The sequence below is a fragment of the Notamacropus eugenii genome, chromosome 3 (genome assembly GCF_028372415.1).
Source record: "Notamacropus eugenii isolate mMacEug1 chromosome 3, mMacEug1.pri_v2, whole genome shotgun sequence".
Taxonomy (NCBI): Eukaryota; Metazoa; Chordata; class Mammalia; order Diprotodontia; family Macropodidae; genus Notamacropus; species Notamacropus eugenii.
This window is the reverse complement of record NC_092874.1, coordinates 206,270,699-206,283,829: the sequence shown is the minus strand read 5'-3', so window position 1 is coordinate 206,283,829 and position 13,131 is coordinate 206,270,699. Positions and strand designations below refer to the sequence as shown.

At 39.2% G+C, this 13,131-nt stretch overlaps 1 protein-coding gene across 5 annotated transcripts in view; it reads right to left on the bottom strand.

The window, feature by feature from the left end:
• The window catches only part of CACNA1C (calcium voltage-gated channel subunit alpha1 C), a 1,037,023-nt gene that overhangs the window by 345,990 nt on the left and 677,902 nt on the right, over positions 1-13,131 (bottom strand). For all 5 annotated transcript variants that reach the window (XM_072650128.1, XM_072650131.1, XM_072650129.1 and 2 more), the window contains one exon: positions 7,874-8,013. In XM_072650128.1, coding sequence (XP_072506229.1) covers positions 7,874-8,013 — 140 coding nt within the window. The remainder of the gene's footprint in view (positions 1-7,873; positions 8,014-13,131) is intronic.

The following is a 13,131-nucleotide window of genomic DNA, read 5'->3' as shown; positions in this document are numbered from 1 at the left end:
ATGGATGGGAGTCCTTTTCTCCCTTTCCAGAGTCCTCATGAAGTTCTCTGGAGGACTTTGAAGTTTTTTTTGCTAGGGAATCTTGTAGAGTCCTGGTGCTGCTAGTCTCTCCACTCAGAAAAGCTCCTCTGAAGCTGCCTTTTCTTGGTTTGTCCAGTAGTTATCTCAGTCTTTCTGATACTATGATCCATGACTGGGATAAGGGGAGGTAGAGTAGAAGTGTAACATTCCCTCTAGGATCACTGTCCTTCCTTCCTGCTGCTTTCTGTTATTGGGGAAAGGATTGACTGTTCAAACCCCTCTCAAAGCTTCCATTATGAAGCATTTGCTTTTCTCTGATATACATAGGCACACAAGTGTGTCTAATTCCTTCACCCAGTCCCCAAATATTTCATCATCTGACTTTATCCAGTGACTCTTGAAGTACTTCACTGCTTGAACCTAGTTTACATCTTTGATTGAGTAGTTGATTCAAAAGAATCTTGGAGTTGTTCACAACTCTTTTATACATTTGATCCTAGAAGGCAATCAAAGAGGCATTCTCATCTGATAAAGGTATCAGGTGGTAGACTATTTTGTTAGTTACATTAATTGGTGTTCAGAGGTGAGAAATATTCTTCTTTGCTTTGTATCCTCAGTGCCTACCACACTTATCACACTTACCTGGCATACAGTGAGCCCTTAATAAATGTTTTTTGATCAACTGAAGTTAAAAAGAATGATCCCATAAGCATATTTATCCTGAGATATTCAAAGGGTACTGAATGACTCTAGGACTTAGAGTTCCCACCCTGTCTACCATGTAGGAAGTCATCCCAAGCCAGACACCAATGGAAGAGGCAAATGACACATTCTTCTCCATCTCCCTTGAGAGGGATGGAATATAGAGCACATTTGTTAATTGCTTTGAACTTTTCAACGGCTATTAAAATAAGTCTCTGCCAAAATGTCTCTTCCTTTCACCGCCCCTCCTCTAAACTAAGAGTTAAAAGAACTATTTGACATTTTAAAACTCCAAGTCATTTTGACATCTGTGACATGCCCATGGCAAATGGAACACAGAGGATCAACTCTTACTCAATGCTCCACAAATGCATGAATCAGTTTCCTGCAAACAGTGCAAATATTTAATCACAACAATGGATAGGGCTGTATAATAGTGATCAGTATGGCTTATAGTTTGACACCAGATTTATTGTATACATTATTATGATTCTATAACTGTATCTACGTGCAAGAGAACTGGATGGCCAGTAAGCAGAGGAATTGCTATCTCTCCACTGATTGTATAGACTTGTAAATGAGGTCCATGAACCAAAATGATTTCAATTATTCAAGGTTTTGTCGGGTGCTCATAGGTGGAAACTTTATTCAAGTTATTCAAATGTATTAGATTATCATCTGTTGGTGGATTCACCAACCCTTCCCTTTGTTGTATTAGGTTCTTAAATGCTTGCAGCATTCTCCAAGTTTACCCTACCCATGGTTTATGATGATGACATTAAGGTATATCAGTTTACTGGAAGAGATCAGTAAAAAGCAAAAAGACCGGATTTATGTCTTTGTCACCATTGCTCCATGAGTAGTTTTCAAAAATGACAGTGAAAAAGTATGTCATCAAAGAAATGTATGAAAGGAAAATAGGCTGGGCTGACCACTCATCAGAGATGGCAGGTAAATAGCAGAGTATTCCACTGGTGTACTCACAATGTCAAATGAAATTGAGGAAAGCCTGTGATGAACTTAGTGGAGGATGTATACAAAAGTGGCAAAGGGTGGGGAGGCAAGGATGGGCTCTGATTTACACTTACAGGGAGATCCCAAATTGATGACATCAAGGATTCATTTGAATTTTTGAGAAAAAATTTCTTGGACACTAGAAACTTTTCTCATGTCCTTCAGAACTTAACTAAGATATTGGTCAATCCAAAGAAAATATATACCTTATCAGTAGATAGAATATAAGCGCCTTGAGGGCAGGGACTATTTCACTTTACTGAAACAGAAACAGTTTTGTGTCTCCAGTACCTAGCACAGTTCATGGCACACAGTTGTGCTTAATGAATTCTTGCTGGTTGTGTTGGGGCTCAAATGATATCTAGATGAGAAGGTGCTTTGGAAAAGTTGAAAAGGTTAAACATAAGGCCAGTTAGTATGATCACCAGTTTAATGAAAACCTTCTCTGAAATCATATTTTGATACCTTCTTCTGTTATGAAGGTGACCCTGGGTTCATAAAAACTAAGATAGTGAATTACAACCTCTGAAAGCTTTTATCAAACTATAAAGTCTTTCAATACAGACCCAGCAATGTCTGTTATTGAGCACCAACCTAATTAATCCCAGAGGGTCCTATTAGTAGAAGACTGGCCATCAGGCGTTGGAATTTTTTTGGGCCACAGTAATTCATAAAGACTGTCTACTGAGGTGTGGAGAGGGCCATTAGCTACACCAAAGATATCATAGATCTTTTGGAATTTTGAAGTAATGCTTTAATGAGATGATTTGTTCCGGTATGTCATATTGTATTCAGCTCTAAAGGGCAATGTGGATTGCTATTACCAAAGAAGTGACCAAGAATTCTGATTCCTGGGCAAATTGAATTTAGTAGGAAATAGGGTAGAGGGAGAGGAGAAGGTGGGAAAAAAAGGACAGGTCATTCTGATCAGGGTGAAGTTACTCTGGGAGAAGGAGCTGCCCATTCTCAAACAAATCCATCTGAAATTTCAAGTTTTCGTTTGTCATCCATGTCACATTTCCTAATTGTGGTTTTACTCTAAGGTTCTTTCATCTCTTCTCTTTTTCTCTCCTCTCCTCATTCCTCCCTTCTCTTCCCCTGTCCTCTTCTCTTTTCTGTTTTCCTTTCCTCTGCTCTTCTCCTTTTCCCTTCCTTTCCTTTCCTAGCTACCATCTTTTGGTAATCTCATTAGCTCCCATGGGTTCAATGATCATTTCTATGCAGATGACTCCCAGATCTATATTTCCAGTCCATGTTTATCTCCTGAGCTCTAGTACTACATTACCAGCTGTCTATTATACATTTCAAACTGTATGTCTCTAGGCATCTTAAGCTCAGCATGTCTGAAATAGAAATCATTATCTCCCCCTCCTCCACCCCAAACCCACTCCCATTCTAAACTTCCCTATTTCCATCGAAGGCACCATGAGCAAGATTTGTAACATGCATATCATCTTCGACTCCTGACTCTCCCTCATCCTACATATCCAGTCATTTGCCAAAACATGTCATTTCTGCCTCCATGACATCTCTTGCATCTAATCCCTTCTTTCCCCTTACAACATCATCATCTGAGTTCAGTTCCTCATCACCTCTTGCTTAGTTTATTTTAATAGCCTTCTAATTGATCTTACTGGGTCAAACCTCTCCCTACTTTAATTTATTCTCCATTCAGCTGCCAAAATGTTTTTCTTACACCGGTTTGACCACATCCTTCTCCTATTCAGTAAGGTCCAGTGGTTCCTACAACCTCAAGGATCAAATACAAACTCTTTTGTTCAGCATTTAAAGCTTTTCACAACTTGGTCTCTTTCTGCCTTTCCACTTTTCTCACACATTACATTCCTCCATACAGTCTGTGATCTAGCCATACTGGCTTTCTTGCTATTTCTCATACAGGACACCCCATGGCATAAAGAAAGTAGAAGAGAGGCAGAAAGTATTTAGGAAGTAGTTTGGGCTCTGTGTCGTATTGTCCATTTGAGTTAGGAATTTCCAGGTTTATTAGATATATCAGTTTCAGTCTTCTACTAGAAAAAACCCGAAGGTCATACAAAATTATTTCAGAATTTTTATGCAGATTATCTCTGTTATCCTTATCTCTTCTTATAAGGAAGTATTTGTCAGGCCAAATGCTGTTTTGTCTGCTATTTTTCCAGAAGGTTAGCCATAAAATGAATATATATATGTATACATAGGTATATGTATATATGATAAATATATACATATATTCACATATACACATATATACATATATATTTATATAATGTGTGTGTATTATTATTATTTGTTTGCTACAGCTAGAAATGGCAGGTCAGTGAAGTGAGCATTCTTTATTATTGATCTACAGAATATGTGAACAACCATTAACTCTTAAGTGTGAAGCCCATTGTTCAAGACTACCTGTGACTCCATAGGGCTATCAGTGTCATCACCTTGAATGCCAAAATATGCATCTAAACTGCAAATCTGATGAGCCATGGGGTTTATCACCTCATAATCTTGATCTGAAAATTTTAAGCAGACTGAAGACTTTAGTTTCCTCATCTCTAAACTGGTTGGTCTAAATTATCCTTAAGATTCTTTTCAACTCACATTCTACAGGAAGTAAATACAATGGATCCTTGCTCAAGGACTGAATATGGCCCTTCTGTCATCATTTACATTGTCATTTGAGGTTATTGCTTCAGGAAGTTTCACCTGCTGAGTATTATCCATTCTCTAACCTAACCCTTCCATTCAATGTACTGTATTATTTACTATAGCTTCATATTTTAAAGGCATTTCTTTGCTTCTCTTCTTAAGACTGTAATTCCCTTGAGGGAAAATATGCATTTATTCATTATTATGTACCCTTGGTGCTTATTACAAAACTATGTAACTGTGGGCACCAGATACTTATTTATTGACTGGCAGACTGAAGAACTCAGAATCTACCCTCTAGACCCACTAAGTCCAGTCCTTAATAACACTCCAGATACAAAAACAACTGTTTTCCCAGTCAATTGGGCTCAATACAATTTAGAATGAGGTTCATCTTGCTCATCACAGCTTTGTTGGCCCAAGTTTAGAATTAATCAGTAATTCCTAAAGCTGACACATCAAGTCATTCAATATATGATCCTCCAAGCCCTGTACAAAGTCCTCAACTTCAGTGACTCCTGCCCTTCTTACTTCCACCTATTTGCTCTTCCTCCACTGGCTCACCTTGGCACACTCATTAAAAGAACACTACTGATTATAAACTAATTCATTTCCTTAGATCTGGCTATTAATAGCGTGTCTTTCCTCCACAATGCATTCTTAAGATTGCCAAAATCAGCTCTACTGATGGATGTTGTCAGCCACAAGGTCTTTTACTTGTGATGGTCCCACAATAGTGTGAATAATCATTCCTTCTCCCCTTTCTTCCTTTCTTCTTTTCCTCCTTCCCTCCTTTTCTTCAATCAATCATTATCAATCAACATGCATTTATTATGATCCTCTTATCATCTTAGGTGTACAAAGACAAAGAATGAACCAATTCCTCTTTTACTACATTCAAGCAGGAGAGTCAAAGAATATATATATACATATACATATATATGTATATATACACACACGTATATATATATACATACATATACTCATACTCAGAGTAAATATAAACAGACTAAATACAAACAAATACAATTGAGAAGCAACTACAAGCTATGAGAGTAGCACAAAATATCACCTTTATTCTTATAAAGTTTGTAATCTAGACCTGCTAGGGTGACCCAACAGGCCATAAACTTGTTTTCTGTAAGAAGGCTGGCTTCATTTAAAGCATTTCACTGCTATTTTTGTCCTTCTCAGTTATTCCCTGTCCCGTACAGGACAAGGAAGCCAACCTGGTGGAAGCAGCAAGACACCCTAAGAGAGTTATGTGAGGTAATAGGTACCATCAGGCCAAATCACCACCCCACCTACCACCTCAACTACTGTCTCCTCTTAGACACTGATGGGTTCAGGACCTTGAGCCCAAGAATCTTGGAAATAGCATTGTCCCTACCCCCAAACTACTAGATTTGCTTTCAGCTCAGTTCCCAGAGTCATTGATGAAAGGAGAAATCATTGTGAAGGATCCCACTTTTTGCACCACCATGAGCATTAACTTCTAATCAACCACTACCTATAGACAGATGAGCTGAGGAACCCTGGGAGCGATCTTCACCTCCCCCTCCCCAGGTCATTAGTCCATTAGTCCTGTTTCTGGACTAGCCCTCACAATCATCTTATGAAAAAGCAACTCCTGTATAGAAATGGCCAACCATCCCCACCAACCACCAACCAACTGCTACATACAAGGCAGACAAGTCAGCCTGGATGAAGCAGCCAGGCATCCTGAAGAAGAGACAAAAGTCACACCATGTCAAACCACTTTCACTACCAGGACCACCATCTCTTCTCAGACTCTGCTAGATATTCTCCAGGACCCTTAACCCAAGCCTTGGGGATAGCTTTGCTTCTGTGCCAGTCATCTTGGGAAGCAACCCCTGTGGAGATGCAGTATGGCAACCCCTCCTACAGGTGCTATAGCCAGAGCTACCAAAGACCCAGAAAGGAAACTTTTTGTCACCAGTCATTGGTATTCTTGAATGGCTACACATCAGAATGATTTTATCAGCAGAAGCATCGAGGTCCACAGCTGTTACACACTGCATGTGTTTTTGGGCTTTTTCAATGTATTGATCAATTGTCCTGATTTTTTTTTCTCTTCTCTAAAAAAACCAGCATTTGTATACTGGATAACTCTCTGGGTGGGGGAGGGGGATATGATGATGCAAGAAACAGAAGACATGGTCATTTGCTTACCCCTACACCCCAAGGTCCATACAACTTCATGTGATTTTCAGCTGAAAGTCTTCATATGTATTGTTCTCCCCATTAGAATATGAGCACTATGAGAGCAGAGACTGTCTTGTTTTCCTAGCTGTATCCCCCTGCACTTAGCACACTACTTTGTATACTTAATAAAGGCTTATTCATTTATTCAAGTTATTTCAATAGTTGATTTTAGTATTTTAGTATATTTGTTTTTGATCATGAGATTGTAGCTATTGAACTGGAATGCACTGGAGCAGTCACAGTGACCATTTAGTTCAGTCCCTTCTTTTATGGATGAAGATACCCCACAAAGGTTGCACGACTCATTTTAATTAAATAATTTAGTAATCAAATTAAAAATTTAGTTAAATTTAATTTTTAGTTTGATTTTGTCAAGTCATATGAGGTAAGTGGCTGAGCTGGCATTTATACTCTGACACCGGCGCTCCAAGTTCTGAATTTTTAAGTTTTTTTAAGCAATAGAAATCATTTTTGAAAAATTTGCTTAAAAAAATTGTCTCCTGCATAGAAATGACCTGGGGCTGGTCAATAAATTAGTCAGTAAACATTTGTTAAGCACTGACTATGTGTCAGGGGCTGTACTAAGTTCTGAGGACACAAAGAAAGGCCAAAGACAGTTTGCCCTCAAGGAACTCACAGTCTAACGGAGAAGACAACATACAAACAACTATGTACAACAAGCTATGTACAGGATAAGTGAGAATCAACAGAAAGAAGGCATTAGAATTAAGGGGGATTGGGAAGAAATCACAGATAGAGGCTAGTGGGTGGCAAATCTCCTATAGTCTTTTTTTTTCATCAGTTGCTCTACATAAAAGCAGGGTGGGAGCTGGCAGACACAGAAAAGACACATTGGATCATCTGAGGTTGGCCGATGCTGACAACCCGTAAAAAAAAGGCATCTCTTTATTTTGGAACCAGATCTCTGAACCTGGCTTGTCCTCATTTTCTAGCTTGCTACTGGATTCTTCATCTTTCAGATTTTAATGTTAACCTTCTTGTAAGTGAAAAACCATCCTTGAGATGTTGTTCGTCTGCTTTGCTAATTCTCTCCCTCTCCTTTTCACTCCACTCATCTGATTTTGACTTCCCACTGAAAGTACCTTTCAGCCAGGGGACTGCGCCCCCTGTCCAGCGGCCTCTGGCATGCATTCATTCCATTTCCCCCTCAATTATCATTGTCCCAGACATAGCAGAAGTACTGTATTTATGATATTGCTTCATATGTATTTATATATTTGTATGTATGTATGTAAACATGACTTACTTGGCACTCCAGACACCAGACGTAAGGGGCGCAGCACTCGGAAAGCCCTCAGGGCCTTTACATCAAATCCAGCCCCTTTTCCTCCTAATGCATTTGCCCCATCTGCTTTGGTTGCTTGTTCTAAAATTGCACTAAACAGCCTAGAAAAGAGAAAAAAAGGGATACTCTAAGGAAAGTGGCAAATTGCATCTTTTGCACCCCAGAACTCAGTTCTTTCGCTTTATCTCTTTCATGATGTGGTGGTTTCCATATCTTATTTTCCCCATATGTACCCTCGAAAAATCCAGGGCTCTTTCCATACTCCACTATTATCCCCATTCTTCAACTCCTTTATTAAAAGCTGTTCTCAGATCTTTCATTCATACTAAATCACATTAAGGTATAATTGACTGATAACAGCTTAAAGTTTTACCCTTCTGAGAGGGATTTGCATTTTCAACAGGGATCAGTCCTAAGCTAAAGGGATGAAACTCTGACACTTGAGGTATGGGGGAAAGATTTCTTCATGTATCAGGGCTTTATCAACTGCTTAAAATAATGATTATTGTGGAATACAGCAAAGCTAATTGATCCAGCACAGGGAATTAAAGCCACGACCTGGTCCCTTTGCACCATTCTATAGACATTAAAGCTTATCCACCATCATGAAAATGCATTGACTAGATCAGGAGAGGCTGGGCACAGGACATTAAAAAAAAAACTATCAAATTTTTTTTATTTTCCATAAAGATACTTCTGAGACACTAAATGAAACCAGGAGGGATAAGAGACCTTTAACAGTAAGATGCAGCCACTTGACAGGTGTTGCAGGAGCAGTCCTTGGAGGTAGAGGAATGGACTAGAAACTTTCTGGAAAAACATTCAAGTCTTAGGAGTCATAATTTGGTCAATTTCATTCTCTTTAATGCAAGTGATGCCTTGAGAACCTCAGAGCTAAGAACTGAGTTCTGATGAGACTTTGCTTGTATATGACTTAGACAGAGAGTCCAGATCAGATTAGAGTAAGGACTGTCCCTATTATGGATTGTCCTTGCATCAAGATAGTACTTGTGGGTGCTTGTGAGATAGGTGAACAGGCTAATGGGATATTACCTTATAGAGGATATGCTGGGTATTCCCAGGCTTACCCTAATGTCTCAAAAAACACCCTGATATTTTTTAAGTTAACATTTTAAAGTTTATTTGAAAAAATTTTGTTGTTTTGGTTTCTCTAATTCATTTGATGTCCTTTATGACTGAGTTTTCAATAACTATTTCCTTGAAAATAATTCCTTAGGTGTATATCCTAACGGAATGTACTGTATATGCCTCTGCTTGTTATACTGAGTTTATGTGAAATTTACTCTTGACACTGGCTATGGTCACTCTTCTGAGGGTCCCTCTTTCAGGTTGGGAGTCACCAGTTCTCTCATTTACTGTGTGGCCTTGGTAAAACGTAGAGTAAAAAATAGTGGGCTTGGAATGGATTCAAATCTCTGGTCTGCCAATTACTAATTAGGGAGCATATGGTCAGTAAAATCACTCAAAACTCTTAATCAACTATAAAATAAAGGCATTAACCCACATATTTCATTGTATACATTTAGAGACATTGTTCTGAGAAGGGATCCATAGGCTTTACTGGTATACTAAAGGGGTCCATGACCTACGGAATAGGTTTAGAACCTCTGGAGATGTTCTCTAAAGACCCTGCTAGCTCTAACATTCTGCTATTCAGTGATTTCAACTTTCTGGGCCTTTGTCTCTCCATTTGTACAATGCAGGGTTTAGAGTAGACTATAAAATTTAAGAATCATCTGTTAGTGAATGAACCTACTCTGTGCCAGATTCTGCGCTGGCTGCTGGAAACACAAAGACAAAAAAGAAATCGGCCTTGCCCTCAAAGTGCTTATATTCATTCTAGACAGTATGTGAGGTGATGGTGAAAGGATTAAGCTGAATCCTGAAGGGAGATAGAAATTCTAAGAGGTGGAGATGAAAAGGAAAATCATTCTAGGCATAAGGCATAGCAATAGTCCATACAAAAGCTGAGAGGTAGAAGCCGAAACAGCATGTATGTGGAGCATCAATAGTGGCTAGAATCAGTCAACAAGCATTAATAAAGCACCTACAGTGTGCCATGTACTACTAAGTTCTGAGAATACAAAGAAAGGCAAAAAGAAGCAAAAAGTTCTCAAGGAGCTCACAGTCTCATGGAGGAGACAACACCCAAACATTTAGAGTACATGTACAAACACATAATAAGTTGGCCATAATTTTAGAGAGAAGATTGAGGAGGATAAGAACAGACTTCTTATAAAAGGTAGGATTTTATCTGGGACTTGGAGGAAGCAAAGGAAGAGGAAGCTAAGGCGAGGAAGAGGGAGAGCACTCCAGGCATGGGGGACAGTCAGAGAAAATGCCTATAGTCAGGAGATGGATTGCCCCCTTAGAGGAATAATAAGAGGACCATTGTCATTGGATCACAAATCTGTTGGGGGTATTAAGGTAGGAGGAGATTAGAAAAGAAGAAAGAGGTGAGGCTGTCAAGGGCTTCAAGCACCACATGGAATTTTATATTACTGAAACCTAGACAAATGAGGTAATTTGTTCAAGGTCATATGGATGAAAGAGCTGAAATTTGAAGCTACATCTTCCAATTCAGTCAAAGGGTCACACTTGAGGACCTAGAAGCCCAGATTCCCCACCTGTAGTCTTAGTAAACAACCAATTGGCCAAGAGTCTGTGATGAAGTATGCTAGTGTCCAAAGCCACCTTCTTAAGATCTAGGAGGTCTGAGTATCTAAAGTGTGATGACTCTAAGTTGGCTTTGTACAATACTTTCTTTCATTAGATCAGTTTTCCTGGCAGCAGGCCCCAGATGGGCTCCATAAGTTTCTTGCACTGTGGATATCCAGGGACTTTAGCTATACTTACTGTCAAATGGCTAGACCCATGTCCTTGGATAGAATCCTGCCTCACAGGGTCCCACTGGGGAGTAACAAAAATCATACTTTCATAAAATCATTCATGGAGAGTTGGCAGAGATATTGGAGGTCATCTACTCTAATTCCCTCTTTTAACATTTGAGGAAACTAAGGCCCAGGAGTTTAGGTGACTTAACAGTATCTGAACCCAGATCCTGACTCCAAATCCAGTATTCTTCATATTGTACTATGCTGTTTTGCAGATGAGAAAGTGCTATCTTAATGTAAGAGTGATTCATAGTTAAGAGCAATAACCATTCTCTCCCACTGGACTGAGCTAAAAGGCACAATCTACCCTGGGTTCCTTACTGATGTCTTTTCTATGTTTCCTCTTGTCACCTAGAATTGGGTCATGCACCGTGGGAACAGTCAATCAATTTTAACTGAATTAAATCAGCAAAGAAGGAAATGAAGGTACTCAGCTGGAAAGAAAAAAATGAACCCTTGCATGTCACCCCTGGCCTTCTATTAGTCCCAGCAGTAGCCATTCATCCAAGGACTGCAATTGATAGTCTCCATCCTGAAATTTATTTTTTATGATTGTGTAAAAGCTGGCCAGAAAACTGAGCCCCGGGGAAGGTGCTGAACTGATAGCATTTGGGATCATTTGGAGCTGTATTCATCTGTCCTGAAGACCCCTCTTTCATACACAAATTGGAAAAAATAGCAGAAGCTTCCAGACTCCAGTGTTTTACTTTTTTCTCCCTGTTGAAGTTTCATCCTTCAAGACTCAACTAAAATGCTACTTCCTCTGTGAAGCGTTCCTTATCTCCTAAGGTGAAAGTGATCTTCAGTAAATAGTCCCATCCTTGTTTAGTTGTGTCCAACTCTTTGAGACCCCAGTTGGGGGTCTTCTTGCCTCTTCTTGGAAAAGATCCTGAAATAGTTTGCCATTTCCTTCTCCTGTTCAATATACTGATGAGGATGAAGAATTGAGACCAACAGGGTTAAGTGACTTGCCCAGGGTCAACACAGCCTGAGGAGGGATTTGAACCTAGGAGAATGAGTCTTTCTGATTCCAAGCACAGTGTGCTATCCACTGCACCACCTAGCTGCTAGAAGTGATCTTGCCCTTCTTTAAGTTTTAATTGCACTTTGTCATTGCAGGTGTTTCATTCTCTTTTGTGTCCCATTTATTTGTATTTCATGGCCCTTTCATCTGCATTAGATTATAAGAAGAGCACCCATGATAGCTATCTGTGCCTTGTACATGATTAGTATCTAATGAATCTTTGTTGAAGGAACACATAAAGGAATGAATGAAAGTTAGAGTTCTCTGGAGGCAGGTCTACATTGATGGAGTAACTAGCTTCTTGTTTGACAGGGACAGTTCTGATGTCTATCCAGTCAAAGTAATTCCTTAGCAAAGATAGAAAACAAAAAATCAGACTCCATCCCCTCCCACCTTTACAACAATCCAAATGACCAGAGAAAAAGGAGCTCACTTCAAAATGATGTAAATTGGCATATATATGTGTATATATGTGAATATATATGAATTCTTGCAAGGAAGGCCAGGTAGTAGAAGAAGCATGGACAGAGAGACATGAAGCAGAGAAGTCCTGAGAGGTAACTGCTCACTTTGATCTTGGTTTTCTGTGATGACACAAAAGTACATTGGAGAAGGTTCCAGCAATAGCTTGAATTGGAAGCTATTTTTTCCCAATCTTTTGACTGTTTTATTGTTTCTTGATGTCTCATCGGAGTCATTAGCTTCCACTCATCTAATTTTAATTTTTAAGGAGTTATTTTCTTCAGTATTTTTTGTTCCTCTTTTACCAAGCTGTTCTCTTTTTATAATTTCTTGCACAGCTCTCATTTCTTTCCCCAACTTTTCTTCTACCACTCTTATTGAATTTTGCTTTTAAAAAATCTCTTTCTTTAGCTCTTCTGGGAGTTTTTGTTGATTTTGTTTCCAATCTGCATTTTTCCTTTTAAGGTTTGGTTGTTGATATTTTCAAGTTATTGTCTTTATTCTGAGTTTGTACCGTGACCTCTCCTGTCACCATAGTAGCTTTTCATGGTCAGGTTTTGGCATTTTCTTGGCTCCTTTTTCTAGCCTTTTTCTTGACTTCAAATTTTAATGTTAAAGTTAGGCTCTGCTCACTTCTAAGGGGGATGGCCATCCTGAGCTTATAGTCCAATATAAAGGTCTGTAGATTTTCAGTGTTTTCAAGGGGCATGATCTGAAGAGAGGTCTCTCCTGATCTGTGTGGTCTTTACACAGGCAAAGCCCCTGCACCTTCATCACTGGAACTTCTACTCTCTACCCTGGAATTGAAACCTGGAACT